Below are 23,518 nucleotides of genomic sequence, written 5' to 3' on the forward strand. Positions count from 1 at the left end.
AAACTCAGAAGTAAGTATCATTAGCTCAAGAGAGAATAGAGCTGAGTCAGCAAGGAACCAATAAGGATGTTACAGGAACAGTAGATATTTTAATAAATTCAACAATTAGCAATGTTTGTGAGCTCAACGGGATACTATAGCCACAGGATAAATTAAGGCTTCTATAAAAAGGTAGAACTAAAAAAATGAAGTTCTTAGAAATTAAAAATAAGTTAGCTTAAAAAAATTTTTACTTTTTTCCTTGTCTTTTTATTTTCGGCATTAAGGTATTACATATGTGGAGGGAAACCAAGATGGCGGCATAGGTTAACACCAGAGATTGCTGCCTCAAACAACCACTTCAGAAAAACAACTAAAGACGGAACAGACATCATCCAGAACCACAGGAAGGCTGGCTGAGTGGAAATTCTACAACTAGGAGGAAAGAGAATATCATACCCAGACTCAGAGGAGGCGCAGTGCTGAAGTGAAATACTCAGATCCCCGGGGACCCGCCCCGCCCAAGCCCTGCGCAGAGCCATTTGCCGGATAGCCTCAGGCAAACGCTAGATTAGCACCGCCCTAGAGGTCCAGCACAGAAGCTCTCCCACTGCAGACACAGCTGACTCTCATAGCCAGTTAGCCTGGAGGTCAAATCACCCCAGGTATTGCCGACATCAATCAAGGCTTGACTACAACAAGACTGCGCACAAAGACCACTAGGGGGTGCACCAAGAAAGCATAAAAAATGCGGAGACAAAGAAACAGGACAAAACTGTCAATGGAGGATATTGAGTTCAGAACCACACTTTTAAGGTCTCTTAAGAACTGTCTAGAAGCCGCCGATAAATGTAGTGAGATCCTCAAGAAAACTAATGAGACCCTCGATGTTATGATAAAGAACCAACTAGAAATTAAGCATACACGGACTGAAATAACGAATACTATACAGACTCCCAACAGCAGACCAGAGGACCGCAAGAATCAAGGCAAAGATTTGAAATGCGAAGAAGCAAAAAACACCCAACCAGAAAAGCAAAATGAAAAAAGAATCTGAAAATACGAAGATAGTGTAAGGAGCCTCTGGGACAGCTTCAAGCATACCAACATCAGAATTATAGGGGTGCCAGAAGATGAGAGAGACCAAGATATTGAAAACCTATTTGAAGAAATAATGACAGAAAACTTCCCCCACCTGGTGAAAGAAATGGACTTACAGGTCCAAGAAGCGCGGAGAACCCCAAACAAAAGGAATCCAAAGAGGACCACACCAAGACACATCATAATTAAAATGCCAAGAACAAAAGACAAAGAGAGAATCTTAAAACCAGCAAGAGAAAGAAACTGAGTTACCTACAAGGGAATACCCATACGACTGTCAGCTGATTTCTCAACAGAAACTATGCAGGCCAGAAGGGAATGGCAAGAAATATTCAAAGTGATGAATACCAAGAACCTACAACCAAGATTACTTTACCCAGCAAAGCTATCATTCAGAACTGAAGGTCAGATAAAGAGCTTCACAGATAAGGAAAAGCTAAAGGAGTTCATCACCACCAAACCAGGATTATATGAAATGCTGAAAGGTATCCTTTAAGAAGAGGAAGAAGAAAAAGGTAAAGATACAAATTATGAACAACAAACATGCATCTATCAACAAGTGAATCTAAGAATCAAGTGAATAATCTGGTGATCATAATAGAATCAGGGACATAGAAAGGGAATGGACTGACTATTCTTGGGGGGGAAAGGGGTGTGGGAGATGCAGGAAGAGACTGGACAAAAATCGTGCACCTATGGATGAGGACAGTGGGTGGGGAGTGAGGGCGGAGGGTGGGGCGGGAACTGGGAGGAGGGGAGTTATGGGGGGGAAAAAGAGGAACAAATGTAATAATCTGAACAATAAAGATTTAATTAAAAAAATAAATAAATAAATAAATAAAAAGGTATTACATATGTGTTCTTATCCCCCCTTAGCTAAAAAATTTTAATAAAAGATGGCACACTGGCAACGATTCTACATCAAGCATGTCAAACTCACAGCCTGTGAGCCACATGCAGCCCATAATGAGTATTTTTGTGGCCCAGCCAATATAACGATATGTAAGAAATGTCTTGATAAAAATTTCATGACAATTTTTACAATATCCTGTTATACATAATTATTAACACATTGTTTGCGGGTAGTTTTTATCGCGCTAACAGGTGGCGCGGGCCATTTTTGCTAATTTTTTGCGCAAATGGCAACGTTCAGTAAAATTACGATAACTTTAGTTTACGTATTTGTACGTTACCCGCATTCTACCGCTAGTCTATAAAAAACGTATTAATACGTGCCCCGCGCTCTACTACACTGGTAGAACGTATAAATATGTAAAACGTGTAAACACGTTTCCCGCATATAATGTGTTAATAACAAACTACAATGTTCGCTAATGACTGATTACTATAATCGTGTTGCATTCATTTCCCTTACACGCAGGTGCACCATTTCTCTCCACTAATAGTGGCAGTGAATATTTTAGCAGCCAATGACCACATCATTAGTCTTGGACAAACTTGTTTAGTGTGCGTAACAAGAAATATTTTGCTTTTGGAGAACAAGAAAAATAGGTTTATTTGTGTAACGCTTATTAATTTGTGTAGTTATTCAGTGTCTGGTAAGTTAATGTTCAAGAAAAAATATTAACTTTTATTAAAATGTCCTATTATTTTAACGATTACTCATTTATGTCAGCCCTTTGTATTCAGCATGTCTCCATCAAAATAAAACTATATTTCTATTAAAACTGAAGCTTTTGTTTTTTTTGCGGCCCACATGAACTTAAACCTTGTTTATTTGGCCCGTAGCCTTTGAGTTTGACATGCTTGTTCTACATTCCTTCACCCTGAAATTTCATGAAAACAATAAGATATTTAAATACTACATCAGTAATGGCACTAAAGCTCTGGCTGGCATGTCTCAGTGGTTAGAACATCGGCCCAAACATGGAAGGGTCACGGGTTTGTTCCCGGACCCTTAGGACTCAAGCAGGAGGTAACCAGTGGATGTTTCTCTCCACTCTCCTACTCCCAACCGGCCGCCACCTTCTACTCTCTCTGAAAAGCAATGGAAAAAATATGCTCAGGTGAGGATATTTTTTACAACAACAAACAAGGGCTAATGGCACTGAAATACCATCACAGACTAGGGTTTGTTTTTTTAAATAGAAATTCCTAAAAGTAAATTGACCTTTCTATAAAAGGAGAAACTACACTGCAAAAAATATAGGCCACAATATGTTTAAGGAGATTTTTAATTACCCAGCTGGTAGGAAATCAAAGCACCTCAGACACACAAATTCAATACAGAATGAAAACAAGAATCCACAGGGGATATCCAAGTGGCTTACTCTTGAGATACACCTAAGACGACACATAAAACAAGGACCTGCAAGGGGAGAAGAGTAAAGAAGAAAAGGATGGCTTCCCCACAAAAATTACAAGAAAAATTATCTTGATCTTGGTGTGTCAAAGAGGGAGGAAACTTCCTTTATAAAATTACAATAATATAGGGCTCATGCAGATTTGCTGTCTGAATATGTATGTGAATTAAAAAACTAAAAAATTTTAAAATGGCCCTGGATTGGTCAGACCCTAGGCACCCAGAAATAAGTAAACACAAATCCTCTGAAGAAATATATCTTTAAGGGGTCCTTAAAGAATTATCAGAGTTTTAACAAATACTAAGTCAGTTAAAAAAACAAATTATACACCAAACAATATTCCTGTACTATAAGAGATATCTGGCAGACGGAACACTATGTAAAAACACTATGATTGTCTAACCACACACTGAACACATGAAACCAATATAATATAAAATGTAAGCCGTAATTTGAAAAAAAACAAAACAGGGGACTATAAAACAACCAAACAAAATTAAAAACCCATAAAGAACTCAGCACTCACAAGGTAACTGGAACAATTATTTTTCCACTGCTTTAAACCAGTTTTATTGATTTTTTTAAAAAAATGTCAGTTTAATGTGGTTTTTTTTATAAATTGTTTTTTCCCTGCAAATATATATTACTTTACAAAGAGAGTGAATAAAAAACAAATAGAAATACTCACTGTTCTACACTGGTCTATTTTTCCTGATAAAATCTTCAATCCTTCCAATACTATTAACCCAGCAATCACCGCATTAGTAGTAGCGATAGCAGGAATAATGTTCCCTGCCATTGCTAAAAGACATTAAAAATTAAAAAGATGAATAAGCTTAACTATTAAAAAAGAAAAGAATAACTTAGTATTTTAGATGTTACAACTGAAGTACAACTTACATTTTATATCAAATCTGCTCTTCATATTCATACTGAAAATATGCATCCTGAGATTTGCAGCAGAGGTGACAAAATCCATTGCAGATGGATCATCCTGCCAATAATTTAAATAACTTAACAAGTCTCCCCACAATTTTACTAATTTGATTAGTATTACTTTCAGAACAGTACTTTCACATGTTTATAACATTGCAGTCAGTCAACTAGAACATGAGATGGCCTTGCGGGAAATAAAGCCTTACGGTAGCGTGGAGATAGATGAGTAGGGAGCAGGGTCTCATCATCAGCTCTTCTGACCCAGGAATGTAATCTGACAAGAATGTCATGAGCCACCAGGCTCCTAGGAACTTGGACACCAATTCCATTAATGACAATGGCAATCTTTTTCTGGGTCCATCAGTCAGTACAGGCATACCTCGGATATTACAGGTTCCATTCCAGACCACAGCAATAAAGTATCATAATAAAGTGAGTCATAAACTTTTTGCTGGTGGAGGTAGGTTCTTGCCTTCAATTTGTTAAAAACACAACATCCGCCCTGGCTGGTGTGGCTCAGTTGATGGAGTGTCATTCTGTGCCCCAGAAGGTCATTGGTTCGATTCCCAGTCAGGGCACATACGGGAGGCAACCTATTGATGCATATCTCTAAAATCAATGTTCCTCTCTCCTTTCTTCTCTCTCCAAAATCAACTTAAAGAAATAAGAGAACACAGCATCCGTGAAACGCAACAAAGCAAAGTACAATAACATGAGGTATGCCTGTAATAAGAAGGTTGTTTGACAAAAGATTTCAGGCAAAGAAATGGAGGCTTTAAAAAACAAAACAAAACAAATACCTGTTGAGATAAAGTCTCAGAAACACCTGGACAACTCCTTTTGGCTTTCCTTCTCCTTCATGTATACACCACTCTCCTACATTTGCTATTTCTTTTCAGAAATGGCAAAACAATAAAAGTTTTTCCCTGACAATTTATATTCTTCCTGAAACTATATCCTAGTCTCTAGAATTAGATTTCAGTAAGGTTTCCTGCTTTCCTGAGAAGATTCTATTCTACCCTATAATTCAGAAGCACCAAAGAAAGGAAAAGTATTGACAGGATGTCAGTCCTTTATATATTTACTAGAGGCCTGGTGCACAAAATTCATGTGGGGAGTGGGGGGGAGTGTCCCTCAGCCCAGCCTGCACCCTCTCCAATCTGGGACATCCCTCTCACAATCCAGGACTGCTGGCTCCTAACCACTTGCCTGCCTGATTGCCCCTAACCGCTTCTGCCTGCCAGCCTGATTGATGCCTAACTGCTCCCCAGCTGGCCTGGTTGCCCCCAACTGCCCTCCCCTGCCGGCTTGGTCACCCCTAACTGCCCTCCCCTGCCAGCCATCTTGTGATGACATCGCACATGACGCCACTTAGGCTTTTATTATATAGGACTGGCTGGCTGTGAAACTTCAAGGCAAATAAACTTCCCTGAATCAAAATTCCTTAATCTGTTAAAGAGTAAAATTAGATAAATACTTTGGAACGTTGTAGTTGAAATTAGGTTGTTCCTAATCCTGAGAATTACATTGAAATATTTAACAGTATCCAACACTGTGTCTATCAATTACTTTCCTAGGCAATTAGCTTATCACACCCCTTAGGTATAGATTTTACTCAGAGGGTAACAATTCCCACTTCCAAGGTTTCATTATCTAGCCCCTGTGTACAGATGAAAACCTCCCAAATCCCTGTTGTAACAATAACAATGAAAATATTTTTAAAACATAGTTACTCCTAACATCACATGTACCTAAAAGACTGAATCCCAAAAAATCTAAATTCACCATCTTCACTTTAGATGCCTGATTCAACCACAATTCCAGAATTTGCAGAGTTATCATATTGTTTGCCATCACAGGAACATATAATGTTTGTATCAGATATATCACTTATAGCCCTGGAAAATATTGACTGCATTAGAAATAAGTAAAACTCATTAAACCTCAAAATATGACATCTAGCTCTGGCTGGTGTGGCTCAGTTGGTTGGGCATCGTCCAGCGCACTGAAAAGTTGCTGGTTCAATTCTGGTCAAGGCACATGCCCGGGTTGGGGGGCTTGATCCCCAGTAGGGGGTATGCAGGAGGCAGCCAATTGATATTACGCTCTCACATTTCCCCTCTCTCTTCCTTCCTCTCTAAAAATCAATAAAGCCCTGACCAGTTAGGCTCAGTGGATAGAGTGTTGGCCTGCGGACTGAGGGGTCCCAGGTTCAATTCTGATTGGGGGGCATGTACCTTGGTTGCGGGCACATTCCCAGGAGGGGATGTACAGGAGGCAGCTGATGGATGTTTCTCTCTCAGTGATGTTTCTAACTCTCTATCCCTCTCCCTTCCTCTCTGTAAAAAATCAATAAAATATATTAAAAAATAAAAATAAAAAATATTTTAAAAACATACTTCTATATATAAAAGAAATATGACATTTAATTGCAAAATACTATTATATATTAATTTGTAAGGATAATTACATGTCATTTTTGGATTGTGGGGTCTTAGACTTCTAAAACAGTTATTACTATTGCAACAGAAAGGCAATTTATTTTCTTTCACAGTCAAACTGGCCCAAAGCTGTTGTCTCCAAAAGGATTTTGGCTTCTACTAAATCTATACCACACAGGAAGCTTTCTTAAGTCTGTAAGACATTTTACTCCAACACATTCACAATATTTCTCTTATCAACGTAATATAAAACATGAACACATTAGAATCTCAGTGAGGTTTTATGATGTTGCCTGAATTCATGTATAGAAAATTCATAGTTTAATGTAAAAATTAAAGATAAAAACATGCAAACAAAAATCAACACTATGCCCTATGTGGCAGAATAAACGATTTTCAAAAACGACTAGCTTCTGACTATAGTTCAAGAACTAAAATATACACCTGATATCTCAAAACGAACCTTGTCCCAAATGAGCTCGGCTCCATCCCCCTTTTCTGCTAAATGAACTCTCAAAGTCTCAATGCTCTTTGAAAAAAGACGTGCATAGCTCTTTACATCTAGAACTTGCTGGTCTTTCAGACCTAACTGGGGTTCATTTTGTTGATCTGCTGCATTGATTTCCTCTCCTAAGGGGAAAAAAAAATATTAGAAATTTCACTATTAAACATCATTCCTCTACTGTTTAACAATTCAATGCCTGACCAATAAGAAAATAAGTAATATGAAACAAATTCTACTGAAGTAATTATCACTATGATACAAATATGTATACAAGAAAATTGCTAATATTGAGATGGGAAAGGTGCAAGATTGTTTCAGAACCTCAAAGGGTTACTGGGGGATATAAGGATATAACATAGACAAAGATGATGAGCATTATGCCCAGCACATAGTAAGCACTCAATAAATGCAAACTCTTAGAGCCATACTTAAATTGGCCTGTAAATTCAAGTATCTATTATTATAGAAAACTGCTCCAAACTGACATCCCTAATCTCCTGGGACCGTTTAAGATCCAATGTGCTGACCATTGCTGTGCATACATTAATTGCAATACAATTCAGATAAAGCAGAGAGACTGTGTGTTGAAGGGGAGTGGGATAAGGAAGTTGTCACTACCGGAAAAGCTTTACTCACATTTAGAATTATAAATGTTTCTAACTTAAAATCTTAAAGAAATAATCACACAAAGGTATAAAGATGTATGTACATGTATACTCATCACAACATTGTTTCAGAGAAAATTAAGCAATTAAATGTTAACTGATAAAGGACTAGTTAAATATTATTTACTAATAAGAGTAAGTCACGCCCTAACTGGTTTGGCTCAGTAGAGCGTCAGCCTGTGGACTGAAGGGTCCCAGGTTCGATTCCAGTCAAGGGCATGTACCTTGGTTGTGGGCACATCCCCAGTGGGAGGTGTGCAGGAGGCAGCTGATTGATGTTTCTAACTCTCTATCCCTCTCCCTTTCTCTCTGTAAAAACTCAATAAAATATATTTTTTAAAAAGAGTAAGTCAGAACATATGAATTTCTATGCCTCTATTATGTAAAGTGCACACATAACTGCTTGTGCCTAAATGCATAGATCTGATTCCCAGACATTCCGTAAAACATAGTGACTATTTCTCTAGGTGATAAGATTTCCAGTGATTTTCCCTCTTTCATACTTTTCTGAATTGTTTGAACTTCTTACCATGAACCATTTTCAAGAAACAACAGGGCTGCCGAAACCGGTTTGGCTCAGTGGACAGAGCGTCGGCCTGCGGACTGAAAGGTCCCAGGTTCGATTCCGGTCAAGGGCATGTACCTTGGTTGCGGGCACATCCCCAGTGGGAGATGTGCAGGAGGCAGCTGATCAATGTTTCTCTCTCATCGATGTTTCTAACTCTATCTCTCTCCCTTCATCTCTGTAAAAAAATCAATAAAATATATTTTTTAAAAAAAGAGAAAAAAAAAAGAAACAACAGGGCTAACGACTGAGGGAATTTCCAATTTAGATATTCCAAAAGACTAAAATGTATCCTTTACCTTGACTCTGTACTTCAGCCCAGTCCAATGGAACCGGAGGTTTCCTTTTCCGCCATAGTTTGTCCATTGTCAACAGATACCTGATATCATCTTTAAAAAGCTTTAAAATAAACAAACAGACAAACTCCATGAACCCTACAGTCCCTTTGCTAATAAAAGTCAGCAAAACTTCACTGGTGACTTATTATCAATATTATACTGTAATATCTTCTGATTTAAAGACATGCTGTATACCAGTAAAATGGCAATGTTTTTTAAATTTTTATTTATTGACTTGAGAGAGAGAGAGAGAGAGAAACATAGAGTTATTGTTCCACTTCTTCATGTATTCACTGGTTGATTCTGAGAGGGATCGAACCCACAGCACTGTGGCATATAGGGACGACACTCTAACCAATTAAGCAACCTGACCAGGGCCTAGGCTAACAATTTTTATAAAAAAGCTCAAGTCTTTTGTAAAAGGAAATTTGACACAGAGCCCCTACATCTGAGACAGTTAAAAGGAGAGGTGCTCTGCCCAGCCAGTGTGGCTCAGTTGGTTGGGCGTCATCCCGTGCACCAAAAGGTCACCAGCTAATTCCTGGTCAGGGCACATGCCTGGGTTCCAGGCTCAATCCCCAGTGTGGTGTGCAGTAGGACACCAATCAATGACTCTCTCTCATCAATGTTTCGCTCTCTCTTCTACAAAAACATACATACATTTATACACATACACATACACACACACACACACACACACACACACACACACACACACACACACGCATATATATTTTAAAGAAGCAGAGATGCTCTGAGGAAAGCAGAGTAAGGGAATTCCTAGTTATGAAGACTGACCCTGCCCTCCCAATCACCTCCCTAAAAGCTCCCCTAAGGCTTCAAAGATCGTCCAAAGCACAATACCAATCAAGGGATTAAATAAATATACACCAACTCCCTAAGAATTGAACACAATCATTGAGCCTAGAGATACCAGTTAGCAGTATCTCCAAATCTGTGGGTATACACCAATAAAGCATACATATTCTAAAGTTATTAAGAACAGAATTTCTTAACCATCTGTAACATCTCTGAAATGTGCCCCCCCCCAAATAAACAAACAAAAATTACTATTTCAAAAACATAAACATTACTACATGTAGACTGAAAGACTATCACATAAATCACACTATCCTATGTGGTAGAATTTCAAATGATTTTATCTTATCCTTAGTTGCATTTTCTATTCCTAACTGATTTATTGAATGTATTTATTATATTTATCTCTAGGAATTTAGATTTGGCTTAACAAAAAAAAGTTAAAGTTAGAACTATACTATATTCTATCAAATCTACTCAATTCAATCAATATTTATTAAGCATCTTTAATCTTTGGAAAACCAGCCATATATACATATAATTAGAATATAGTGTGAAAATCAAATAGCTTGGATTATTATCAGGAATTTTGTTGTATCAATCTGAGAAATGAGGCAAGAATTCAAGGAGAAGGTAACATCTGAAATGGGGACACAGGAAAGGAATGTGAAGTCCGATATGGTATGGGTCGCAAATGTGGCCGGAGACATTATGTAGAGGACCTTCAGCACTTGACTGAAAAGTCTTCCAGGCAATGGGAAATTAGCATTGTTTCCCAAGCACAAGCTCCATGTCCTTTTTTATCCAATTATTAAATGCCGAGAGTCCCTGTACAGAGGTATCTTCATACTCTTCTCTTTCTATAAACCTATGAATCCCTAATACATGTCTAGTCCAAACCTCTCTACTCACCTACAAAATCTCTTGTCATTTCTCCAATATTTCATAGGATTCCTATCTCCTTCTCTATGCTCCAACCCCTACACACCTGCTTCCTACCACACCTACCTCAGAGAATGGTACCTCTGTTCATCCTGCTGCCCAGCAGGAAACCAGGTATTGATTCTTATTGATTCTTCACCTCATATGTCCTAAGTACTCCAGGTCTATTTTTCCTCCACTCTCCACTAGGAATAGAGAGTAGAGGAGGTTGCCCTTCAGACTACTTTGGTGCTGCACAATTCCAGAAGTACTGTCCCATATTGCTCACAACAGGAACATCAGGTGCTATAGTGGTGCACTGCATACCTTATATATCCTTATAGTGACACTATACACTATCTTCTAATGGATTCCCACTGTCTTCATATAACCTAGAAAGCCCTGCCTGATCCAGCCTCAGCTTACCTTTCTAATCCTCTTTCCATTCTCCCCTTTAATGGAAATGATTTCAGTACTGTAACCTGAGACTTTCTTTATATTTGTTGCACTCATCTCCACACTTATTCTTTAAAATCTTAGTTCACCCTAAGAAATGTCACTTCCTCTGGAAAGCTTCTTTTAAACCCTTATACTAGGAAATAATAATGTCTAATAATAAGTACATTAAGTCTAATTATTAAAGGATTCCAATGCAAATTAACTTAATGTCTTAACACTGAACTGAAATTACTTGTTCAATGTTTGACTTCCCCTCTAGACTTTGAGTTCCCTATAAAGAGCAGGGACCCTATTTTCTGTTTTGTTCCACACTAAATATCCTGTACTTTTAAAGTAGTGTCTGACACACAGCAGATGCTTAAAGTTACCTGTTGAATAAAAGAATGGAAATGTATGTCAGATTATTCTGGCATTTAACTGTTGCTCAGATTGGAATGGAAATAGGTATATAGACACCAGTTTGGAAAATACTGTCACTATCCATATCACAGTTAAGTGCATTTTAATTACAATCAAAATAAAAACCTTCTCTCCCCCCACCCCCAAGGAAAAGGCAATAGTGAGGAAATAAACGCAATAGGTTTAAGAAAGTCAACCTGTGACATCTGTGGACAGTAAGCAAAGAGATGAAATGCAAGCTGGATGAAACAGTAGGCCGTTTGCTTTTAGGACAGTGAGACCTGTACATGTTAGAAAGCAGACAGCAGGAGCCAGGAGAGATTTAAGATGCAGGGCAGAGAGAAAATACTGTTTGAAAAATAAGGTACAAGGGGAAGGGAAAATAGAAGGTAGGAGAGTTAGCCTTAACTCAGAGAATTTTCTCAAACAGAAAAAAGAGTTTGCAGTGAAGTAGGATATTCTCTTAACAGGTAAATTATGTGCAATGGCATCAAACCTGTTAACGTATCTTTAAAGTCATCTGCTTAGTGAGGGAAGGAAGAATATATTAGGCAGTTTAAGAAGAACTGAGAAAGTTCCAAGTATCTGTTAGATAAACTTACTAAGGAGCAAAGTAGAAGAAATAAAAAGACTTTAAAACACAGATTTGAGGGCCTAAACCAGGGGTGGGCAAACTTTTTGACTCGAGGGCCACAATGGGTTCTTAAACTGGACTGGAGGGCCGGAACAAAAAAATGGATGGAGTGTTTGTGTGAACTAATATAAATTCAAAGTAAACATCATTACATAAAAGGGTACGGTCTTTTTTTTTTAGTTTTATTCATTTCAAACGGGCCGAATCCGGCCCGCAGGCCGTAGTTTGCCCAAGGCTGGCCTAAACTATAATTAAGTAGATCCAATTAAAACAAACTTGAGTATTCTTCTAGAAATACTCAGAAGACAAATAATATATACTAATGAAAAGGAATTCAGCCAAGAATAAGAGGCTTTGGGATTCAAAAACAATTCAGAACATGTCAAAATGCCAATAGAAAATTTAAGCAGGAAAGGTGTATAAGATGAGAAACAGCAGGAACCAAAGACTAATTATAAGGAAAACAAACTTTCAGTGAAAGTGAGAGAAGGGAAGACAACCAAGAGTGTATAAGCCTCTGTATTTTACCTCCTATACAGACGCTACACTAATTTAGTAGATGCCAAAATTTCATAACCTCTTATCTTGACTATATCAATAAATTTATTGACAGTATTAGGCATAAAAAGCTTAATTCAACTTCACATACTATTTTTAAAACAAACTGAATCCATAATCATAAAGTAAACCTAACCTTGGTAAAAAGTTTAACTGGATCATATCCAGTTGATTTAGCCCATTCCTTTGTGGAAATACGCTTAATGTCACCATCTTCATTTGATGCTCTGACTCTGGCTTCAGCTTCCATTGGTTCCCCTACAAAACAAACACCACTTTTATTTTCAACTGTAATAAATATAGAAGTAAGCTCTCATCTACCTTGGCAAGGGGGGGGGAGAATGTCACTTTTGGACGTTACCTGCACATGACACATTTTTAGTTCAAGGAGAAAGAAAAATAACATGTACATCAGCATTTTTATTTTACCTGAGATTCTGAAGGCCACATGTAGAGCAGTTCAATGTATAACCTATAATTAGAACTGGTAACAACTCCCAGCTCTTTTACTAGGTTTGTGCAATTTCTCTGCACCCTGTTCTCACCAGTAAAAGGAGACTGCCCAGTGTTTAAAAGATGAAGTAATACATCTTAAACATATATTATCTAGCACATAACTGCATTCTCCCTCCTAAAGCTATCAATATTAAATCAGCAAAATAAAGGTGCTCACTAATAAGAAAAAATATCATCAAGCGTTTACTCACAGGAAGCTTCAGGGTCAGCTCTGTCAGGAGATACTTCTTGATCAGCATCTTCTTCCCCAAACAACTGGCTATAATTTGAAAGTAGTAAATATTTACGTGCAACAAAATAGTCTGAACTAATGTTTACTTTTCCAATTTTCTTCACAAACAGCTAATTTACTTTTTTCCTCTAAAATATATTTTTATTGTTTTCAGAGAGGAAGGGAAAGAAAGAGAGAGAGATAGAAACAGCAATGAGAATCATCGACCGGCTACCTCCTGCACATCCCCTATTGGAGATCGAGCCCACAACCCAGGCATGTGTCCTGGACCGGAATTGAACCCGGACCCTTCAATCCGCAGGCCGACGCTCTATCCACTGAACCAAACCAGCTAGGGCACAAACAGCTAATTTAGAATAACCCAAATCTTTAGTAAGGATGAAGAACAAATAATTGATAAATACTATGTAAAGTAAAAATATTAATCTATTGACAGCTTACATCTTAATTTCAACTCCAACACAAGCAAAGTCAAATTTTAATAGACCTATATTCATTCCTGTCAGCTAGGCTCTGCAAATTCATGTTAAAAATCTTTTATCAGCCCTGACCGGTTTGGCTCAGTGGATAGAGCATCAGCCTGCGGACTCAAGGGTCCCAGGTTCGATTCGGTCAAGGGCATGTACCTTGGTTGCGGGCACATCTCCAATAGGGGGTGTGCAGGAGGCAGCTGATCGATGTTTCTCACTCATCGATGTTTCTAACTCTCTATTCTTCTCCCTTCCTCTCTGTAAAAAATCAATAAAATATATTTAAAAAAATAAAAATAAAAATAAAAAATTTAAAAAAAAATCACCCCATTTTCTAGCATCGTACTAAAAATATACCCAGAAATACACATATATTCTTACTTGAACAAATACTTTGCCCAAACAATGCAATGAATAGGTTCTGAAGGTGTGTTACGAATTGTACAGCCAGGAAAAGTTCTCTGAGTTGGTTTGGGATGACATTCATAACATTCAGTCACACCCTGCAAAGTCAGAATGTGAGAAAAACAGTTACCCCACGAGGGTAGTTTCGCAATACGATAATATTATCATAACCATTTCATTCATTCATCTCCCTTTCAACTTAACTGTATACTGTCAAGGAAATTTTAAAATATCAGTGACTGCAAAACCCTTACACTTTACAGAGAAGGAATTATAATATAAAAGCTAATTGAATCAAGCAGAGTCACAGCTAAAACTAAGCCATCTCCAATATCACAGGGTTCCTCTGACTCCTGGACCAGTGACCCCTTACAACAGTAAAATAAAAATTACCAAACCTAAATATCAAATATGGGAATTTTATCTTGATTACACCAAAGAGAAAGATTACTACTAGAAAGACAAACAGCTTTCCAACAACTTCTCTCTCAAAGTTGTGAAACTCAATTACTTAAATATTATTCATAGCCTTACCTTAAAAATTAAATGAACTAAAAGTAATTATATATTTCAAGACCTATCCAGATACATGGAAACATACTAGATATTATCAAACAAAATAGAAATATTCTTCATTTTGTTGACAGGGTTACCTTTTAAGTTACACTGTAAGAAATCCCTAGAAGTCTACAGCACCCGAGATAATTTTTCAAAACCACCAAATGAATATTTTTCCTCTCAGCCATTCTCAACCTCAGTTTTAATACATATTAGTATCTCAGAATCATGGTAATGAGAAGTACCTTTCAAATAATGTTTAAAGAACCAAAACCGGCAAATAGTGTTTTACTATTAATTACAGCAGCTCCAGAGTTTTCCCCATAATACCATTTCTGGAGCCTTCCAATATGCTTTATTGGAGGCAGTCATATGGAGGCAGTTATTTCCCATTTCACAGCTGAGAAAAAAAGAACTGTCTTGACTTATCATCAGATTTGAAGGCCTCCACTGATTTCATTAAATCCAATACACTTTGATATTACAAGTCTGCAGAATAATCTTCTATAATAATAAAAGCGTAATATGCTAATTAGACCGGACATCCTTCTGGACAAAGTCGGTGCTGGCAGCCAGGGGAAGGAAGGACTACTCTTGCACGAATTTCGTGCATCGGGCCTCTAGTACTAAATAAGCTTCCAGGAGTAATTGTGACAATTAAAACAAAGTAGAACCAGAATTTTCAAGATAGGTAAACTGCCAAATAATACATAAAAACAGCAAATTTCAAATAGAGTGTAATTTGTTTTAGTTTCAAAATCTGTAAAATCATTCTTCAAATGTATTTATGTTTAGGTTCTTGAAAGAATTAAAAGTAAAAAGATGTGAACAGCAAATGAATCACAATGCTGAGATTTTATAAAATTGGGTTATGAGTATATGAGTACACTGATATTTCCTGTTATTCTCTAGTTTTATCAAAACATTTGAAACATTTCAAATACACCAAAAATATTTTTAAGCATACTCTTCAGATCTATATATGCAGACTTTTTTTACACAAAAAGTCACTTTTTAGAAGCCTGATTTACTATGTATCAACTATAACATGATATGCTTCAGGTCTACAAAGAATTTTAAAAGTCAAGTTCATTAGGCTTACCATTTTACAGATTTTAATATACAAGTTATATGACCCAAAGTAGCAAAAATAAAAAGATCTATCCTCTTTTGGGGTACCTTTATGGTATCCTAAATTTTATAGGGGCACAAAATTCCTTATGTCCTGGATCCTGACCAGCCCATATCATGTAAATCCAAAGTCTACATCTTTGAGTTCCCAAATAAGGATCTGTAAAGTATATAAAAAAAGTTCTTTACCTTTTTGATAGTAGTTACTTGCCCAAGATAACCAGCAGTTCCACTCTCAATAAGAGGGACGTCAGCTGCCAGACACATCCTATTAACATGGTTGCGGGCAGCTGGAAGAAAAATACTAGTTAGCAGGACTTTATGGGGGAAAAGAAGAAATTAATTAATCTTTAACTAGGTTGACATTTACGCAAACTATTTCTTATTGCTTTTATTTTACATGCAATTTCTTTCTTTTTTTTTTAAAAAAAGTGTATTTTTATTGATTTTAGAAAGGAAGAGAGAGGGAGTTAGAAACATCAATGATGGAGAATCACTGATCAGCTGCCTCCTGCACAACCCACACTTGAGCTCAAGCCCGCAACCCAGGAATGTGCCCTGACCAGGAATCGAACTGTGAACTCCTGGTTCATAGGTCAACACTCAACCACTGAGCCACACCACAAAAGTTGGGCCTTTTTTTAAAAAATAAAAAATAAAAATGTATTTTTATTGATTTCAGAGAGGAAGGGAGAGGGAGAAAGAGACAGAAATATCAATGATGAGCCCTGGTAGGTTTTCTCAGTGGTTAGAGTGTCGGCCCGTGGATGGTTCAATTCCTGGTCTAGGGCATGTACCTTGGTTGCAGGTTCCCCAGCCCCAATAGGGGCACATGCGGGAGGCAACCAATCAATGTGTCTCTCTCACGTCCATGTTTCTCTCTCTCTTTCTCTCCACTTCTTCCCACTCCTTCCACTCTCTCTAGGAATCAAGTGAAAAAATATCCTAGAATGAGGATTAAAAAAAAGAAACATCAATGATGAGAATCATTCATCAGCTGCCTGCTGCACTCCCCCTACTGTGGATCGAGCCCGCAACCACGTTAACAGGATGTGCCCTGACTAGGAATCAATCCGAGACCTCCTGGTTCGTAGGTTGATACTCAACTACTGAGGCACATCAGCCGGGTTACGTGAATTTTCTGACAGCTATGACCAGAATAATACAACTGTTACAGACATTTAAGATACATTCACCAGTAAAATTTCAAACATAAGGAATTTATATCATAAATTTACTCCAGGAAAAGTACCCCTATATCTATTTTTTAAATTCCAAAGTGCCATCTTTTATTGCTGTGCCTACTCTTTTAACCTTGGCTAAAACATTGTTTCAATGTGTTCCTATTCCTTAACTTGCTATTATTCTAATACAATTATCAAGTAATACATATAAGTTTAGAACATGGGATATCAAGTTGGAACTATTAAGGCAATATAAAACTAGGTGAAAGATGAGTCCAGTTAAAAGAGTCATACTGGCCCTCGCAGGTTTGGCTCAGTGGATAGAGCATCAGCCTGCGGACTGAGGAGTCCCAGGTTCAAGTCTGGTCAGGGGCACATGCCCGGGTTGTGGGCTCGATCCCCAGTGGGGGGTATGCAGGAGGCAGCCGGTCAATGATTCTCTCTCATCATTGATGTTTCTATCTCTCTCTCCCTCTCCCTTCTTCTCTGAAATCAATAAAAATATATTTTTTAAAAAAAGAGTCATTCTGACTCTTTCTCATGCTACTCTGTATGGTTTTTTTCTTTTGGTATTTCTGGCACAAATAGTTACAAACTCACTTGACAGATGTACTTTTACATGTGGAAGTAATTACAGGCAAGGAATATTAAGTATTTTCATCCCAAATTATAGACACAGATTTGCTAACAATGACTAGCTATAGTACAATACTGGATTATACAAGACATCACCGCATATTGTGAAAAGTTGAATTAGGATATAATGTGTACATCTCATAGAATCCAATATGATATCTTACAGCACCAGATATACTTTAAAAAGAGCCATAGCTTCTGTATTAACTCTGGGATCCTGTTGTCTCATTCTCAAAATAGTGGTTTTCAGTCCTGACTGCACTTTAGAATCATCCGGGGAACTGAAGAAATATGGTCCCATAAATCTGACTGAACTGGTGTTGGGTGAGATCTGGTAAGACACTGGTAATTCTTAGATTTCCACATAGATGAGGGGTGTGACACTGTTTAAGTGCTGGGATAATCTGAATCAAACACCCATGAATGCACCCTATGTAGTTACCCTTTTTAGTATTTTAAGTTCCTTTATATTCATCCACATCTTTTGGTAGAACAGCAGAATATATGACAGCTAAATTCCTGCCTGGAACCAGTTTTAATTAAAATTACAATCATCTGTCAAGACTTAAGCCTGATCATACTTCCCCTTTAAATTCTAACTCATAAGAAAATATTTTGATAAATTCTAAATGTGTAAACAGCCTTGTTATGGGGGAAGAAAAATACTTAGAAATTAAAAGTATTAAAATAATCTCACCTCTGTTATCTAAAGCATTCATAACCAATATAAATTGTCGAAAAAATTCCACATTATAGTCGGGGCTACAAAGCAAAACAAAAAAAGGTCAACAAAACAACTGGCCTTACATATAGGATCTTCACACAAGGTCCTAAAAAGCACTATTACTATATTAAATAATAGTAATTATTATTCAATGTGTTCCTATTCCTTAACTTGAAGGCTCTCTACCATTTACATAGGTTTGACTTTTTCTAAACACCAGAAGTGGATTTTAAAGAAATTACTGCCCCTAATCCCTATAACTACACATCCTTTTTGAACAGCTACCTAGGGTACAAGAGCAGGATCTCCAACTAGCAGAAAGATGGCATGACCTCACTAGTGCCACCAGGCCTTCTCTGGGCACCAAGTGCCTGGGAACATACAAAGAACACATTCCCAGGATCTGCCTGGCCTCTGGCTTCACCTCACATGGTTAGGATCAGGCAGGGTTCAGGCCCCTAGAGTCCCTGCTTTTAGCAGCATTGGGAAAATAACACAGGGTAAGGGGATTACAGGGCTATAGGAAGGCTTGTAGAGCAAACATCCAGAGAATAAAAGGCTGGAGATACAAATTCCCTGAGAAAGTATAAAACTTCCTCTAATTCCAGGCCTCAAATAAGAACTTATTTTTAATACTGAGTTACATAACTATAGGTAAAGAATTGAGGCCCTATGGCCTGACACCTCCAAAATGTTGTATTTACTCTATCTTTACTAAGATCAGAACATATTTATATACTGTTAAAACTACTGCTCCATCACAAATTCCTAGGGTTATGTTACAGAAATCACAATCCTAAAAAATGAATTATGTTGGGAAGGAACCTTTTAAACTGAAAAAGACCACAACTGAAATCAATCAGAATGAGAGCAATATATTTAGAAAAATCTGAATCATCACATAAAAGGATTTATCATCATTTAGAATATATTTTTCTTTAAAACAAGATGATAAGATCCTTATATTGTTTCCAAGTAAATTATTTATTGAAAGTATTAAAATATATTACCTCTTATCTAAATCATTCAAATCATATATATAAACTTATTACAAGAATGCCATTCAACTTATGTGGGCACAAACTATCACATTCTAATTATTCTAGAAAAGTCATTTTTTTAAAAAGCAGACTGACTTCAAGCTCACATATTTTGCTAGTAAAAATACCTTATACTTTAATAAAACTTTAAAAATTCACAACAAACAATTTTGCAACGTAATAATTAGAGCATACTTCATGATGCTGTCATGGTAGGCTATGATATTAGCTTTCGGGTAAAACTGCAGTACACTTTCTTTGGCAACCTGGAAAAACAAATAACACTAAATTACTAATTTACTAAATTAATACAACATTTTTATCTGTATTTGAAATATTTTTATGGCAGACAATACTGTTATTTCACCTACTGACATAATCTTATATTAAAAACTAAAGAAATATTAAAATGTTACAAAATTTCATTAAAATTAAGCTACGTACACATAATTATAAACAGTAGGACTGCCCCACTCCTATATATAATTCTACAAGAATGTCAAGCATCAGAAAAAATATAAAATATAGTAAAGAAGTGTCATTCATTCCTTCAACAAATATTTACTGAGCATCTTCTATGTACCAGGATCTGTACAAGGCACTGGTGAGCAAAAATGACATTAATCAAATAACCATCTAGATAAATATAACTACAAAGTATGATAAATGATACTCAGAAAAAGTAGAGGTTGTTATGAAGAACTGGTCTGGTCCAAGAGGTTTGGGCGAGTACCCCTAGAGAAGAAAGCCAAATAGAGAAAAGCGTGGGAGCCTGCCAAAAGGGCTGGGAAAAGATACTTTACGACCCTGAATCAAAATGGAACACTCAAGGAACTAAAGGTCAGGGTGGCTAGAACCTCAAGGGAGGCTGTCTCCTATAAAAAGAGACAACAGCATAAGCCAATACAGGGGCAGCCAACCTCTAGGGCAGCGGTTCTCAACCTGTGGGTCGCGACCCACAGGGGTCGCCTAAGACCAAGGGAAAACACATATATAATTACATATTGTTTTTGTGATTAATCACTATGCTTTAATTATGTTCAATGTGTAACAATGAAATTGGGGGTCACCACAACATGAGGAACTGTATTAAAGGGTCGCAGTATTAGGAAGGTTGAGAACCATTGCTGTCAGGAATGTAGGAACAGGAGGTTTATCCTAAGCAATCAATCAGAAATTTAAATCAGAAAGGGACACCATTTAAGGATTTGGTAGAGCACTTCCATTTCCTCTGTAGACACCTCCACTCCCCCTATAGAGGGCATCTTTAGTTCTTTTCTCTCTCTCTCTCTCTCTCTCTCTCTCTCTCTCTCTCTCTCTCTCTCTCACACACACACACACACACACACACACACACACACACACACACACACACACGGTTGCAGGCAGCTGGAAGAAAAATACTAGTTAGCAGGACTTTATGGGGAAAGAAGAAATTAATTAACCTTTAACTAGGTTGACATTTACCCAAACTATTTCTTATTGCTTTTATTTTACATGCAATTTCTTTCCTTTTTCCTTCTTTTTATTCTTAACAATCCCTCAGCTACAAAGAGGTATTGCTTCCCCATACTCTTCTTAGTAGAGTACAAATTAATCTGATATCATAAATAGAAAATCCATTAAAGCATAGAATATATAAATGGATAAATAGAAATGGTATGAGAAATTACCTGGGCCTTTGATCTTCCAACATGTTTCTTTTGAAACAAAAACTGCCTGTTGAGGTTGCTGACATCAATAGTATCCAGATCAATCTACAAATACATAAACCCCAGAAAAATCACAAATTTTCTGGTATGTTTGAGCAATATCACTATTCTCAGCAACCATAACCCAGAACTTTTGATATTTGCTACATTTAGTGGAGAAAATGCTTTTTTACAAATACCAAAATTCTTAAAACCGATAACTTAATGAATAACTTGAGATAACTTTCTCAAAAATTTTTTTTAAAAGTATTTTTTTTTCTTTTGTTCAATCATCCTAGCAAATGTTAGTAACTCAGATGGTTAGAGCATCGTGGCAGTAGGCCAGGGTTTCAGATTCCATCCCAGGTCAGGGCACATACAAGAATCATCCAGTGAGTTCTGGCCAGTGTTTCCAATGGTTAGAGCGCTCAAGCATCCAAGAGTTTTGGATTCCATTACCGGTCAAGGGCACGTACCGGGTTTGCAGGATTCCTGGCAACCAGGGCCTGTGCAGGAGGCAACCAATCATGTGTCTCTCTCACATTGACATTTCTGTTTCTTTCTCTCTCCCCTTCCATTCTCTCTCTTAAAAAAAAAAAAAAAAAAAATCAATGGAAAAGACATCCTCCAGTGAGGATTAACAACAAAAAATAATCAACAGTGAATGTTTAAATAAGTAAAACCAATGGGTGTTTATCTCCCTCTCCCTTCCTCTCTCTAAAAATCAATGAGCAAATTTAAAAATAAAAAGTTCCATATTTATTTATTTTTTATTTTTTTATTTTTTTATTTTTTTTTCCCCCTTGATGTCTGTAGCCAAACTTATCCCTGAGGCCCAGCAGAGGGGATCAGGGCCCATGCACCACAGTGTTTCTGTGGCAGCCTTCTGGGCCAGTGCCCGCCATGGGTGGGCAGGCACCGAATTTGATACGGCTGCAAAAAAGTTCCATATTTAAAATGCATTATAGTTCTGGGCAGTGTTGCTCAGTGGTTAAGAGTGTTATTGGCCCCTGCACAAGGGATCTCAGGTTCAATTCCCTGTCAAGGGAAACATCACATGGATGTTTTTCTCTCCTCCTCCTCCCTCCCTTCCACGCTCTCTAAAAATCAATTGAAAAAAAAATCCTCCTCGTGTGAGGATTAATAAAAAACAATATATAATTAATCTCTATTAATCTAATTAGTCTTTCAAAACCACATTATTAGATTTAACTGCCTTTTTTCTTTTTTTATTTATTTTTTTAAATATTTTTTATTGATTTTTTACAGAGAGGAAGGGAGAGGGATAGAGCGTTAGAAACATCGATGAGAGAGAAACATCAATCAGCCGCCTCCTGCACACTCCCTGCTGGGGATGTGCCCGCATCCAAGGTACATGCCCTTGACCGGAATCGAACCTGGGACCCTTGAGTCCGCAGGCCGACGCTCTATCCACTGAGCCAAACTGGTCAGGGCTGCCTTTGTTTTCTTAAGTGATACCTGACAAATTGTTTTTGCTATTTCTTTAATTCAAAAGTCTTCACACATGCAAATACCATTTTTAAAAGTATATTTTTATTGATTTCAGAGAGGAAGGGAGACGGACAGAGAGATAGAAACATCAATGATAAGAATCATTGATGAGATCGGATACACAACCCCGGCATGTGCCCTGACCGGAATAGAACCGTGACCTCCCAGTTCATAGGTCGATGCACAACCACTGGGCCACCTCGGCCAGCCCCCACAATATCGTTTATAATTCTTTCCTGAGAGCTGTAAGAAAAATCTCTACACAAGGTTTTTTTCTAATTATATTTTTATTGATTTCAGAGAGGAAGGGAGAGGGAGAGAGATTTAGAAACATCAATGAGAATCATCGATCTCATCTGCTGCCTCCTGCACACCCCGCACTGGGGATCAAGCCCGCAACCCGGGCTTGCGCCCTTGGCTGGAATCAAACCCGGGACCCTTCAGTCTGCAGCCCTGCGCTCTACCCACTGAGCCAAACCAGCTGGGGCTCAACACAAGATTTTAAATGTGTTGTTTTGAGCCTTATCTAACTGCTGCTCAGACCTAATATTAAGGGGGAAAAAAGTAAATATTAAGGATGAAAATGACTAAAGCCATTTTCATTCCATTTCAATAAATTTATATGAAGAGAAATCAAATGTTCTAATTGTGAAACATCTTAACGGATTTGGTTATAATTTGTGAAAATCATCAAAACACATAAACAACCTAAACAATTTTTTATTTGTATGTTCAAAATTTACTACAAAACTTTGAATAAAAAATTTTCCCACCC

General features: G+C 37.4%; 1 protein-coding gene and 1 non-coding gene across 3 annotated transcripts in view; both read right to left on the reverse strand.

Moving 5' to 3' along the window:
* Positions 1–23,518, reverse strand: part of UBA2 (ubiquitin like modifier activating enzyme 2) — a 45,714-nt gene that overhangs the window by 20,714 nt on the left and 1,482 nt on the right. The window contains exons 2-12 of one of the 2 annotated variants that reach the window (XM_036345432.1): positions 21,214–21,297; positions 19,736–19,806; positions 18,474–18,538; positions 16,146–16,246; positions 14,244–14,365; positions 13,352–13,419; positions 12,781–12,902; positions 8,816–8,915; positions 7,245–7,411; positions 4,305–4,398; positions 4,093–4,205 (exon numbers count right to left, since the gene is read on the reverse strand). In XM_036345432.1, coding sequence (XP_036201325.1) covers positions 4,093–4,205; positions 4,305–4,398; positions 7,245–7,411; positions 8,816–8,915; positions 12,781–12,902; positions 13,352–13,419; positions 14,244–14,365; positions 16,146–16,246; positions 18,474–18,538; positions 19,736–19,806; positions 21,214–21,297 — 1,107 coding nt within the window. The remainder of the gene's footprint in view (positions 1–4,092; positions 4,206–4,304; positions 4,399–7,244; positions 7,412–8,815; positions 8,916–12,780; positions 12,903–13,351; positions 13,420–14,243; positions 14,366–16,145; positions 16,247–18,473; positions 18,539–19,735; positions 19,807–21,213; positions 21,298–23,518) is intronic. The other variant, XM_036345433.1, reaches the window with a different exon arrangement.
* Positions 22,036–22,169, reverse strand: LOC118674924. The gene has a single exon (XR_004973764.1). It is a non-coding gene; the product is annotated as a small nucleolar RNA SNORA5 (small nucleolar RNA).

The sequence above is a fragment of the Myotis myotis genome, unplaced genomic scaffold, assembly GCF_014108235.1.
Source record: "Myotis myotis isolate mMyoMyo1 unplaced genomic scaffold, mMyoMyo1.p scaffold_m19_p_19, whole genome shotgun sequence".
Classification (NCBI taxonomy): Eukaryota; Metazoa; Chordata; class Mammalia; order Chiroptera; family Vespertilionidae; genus Myotis; species Myotis myotis.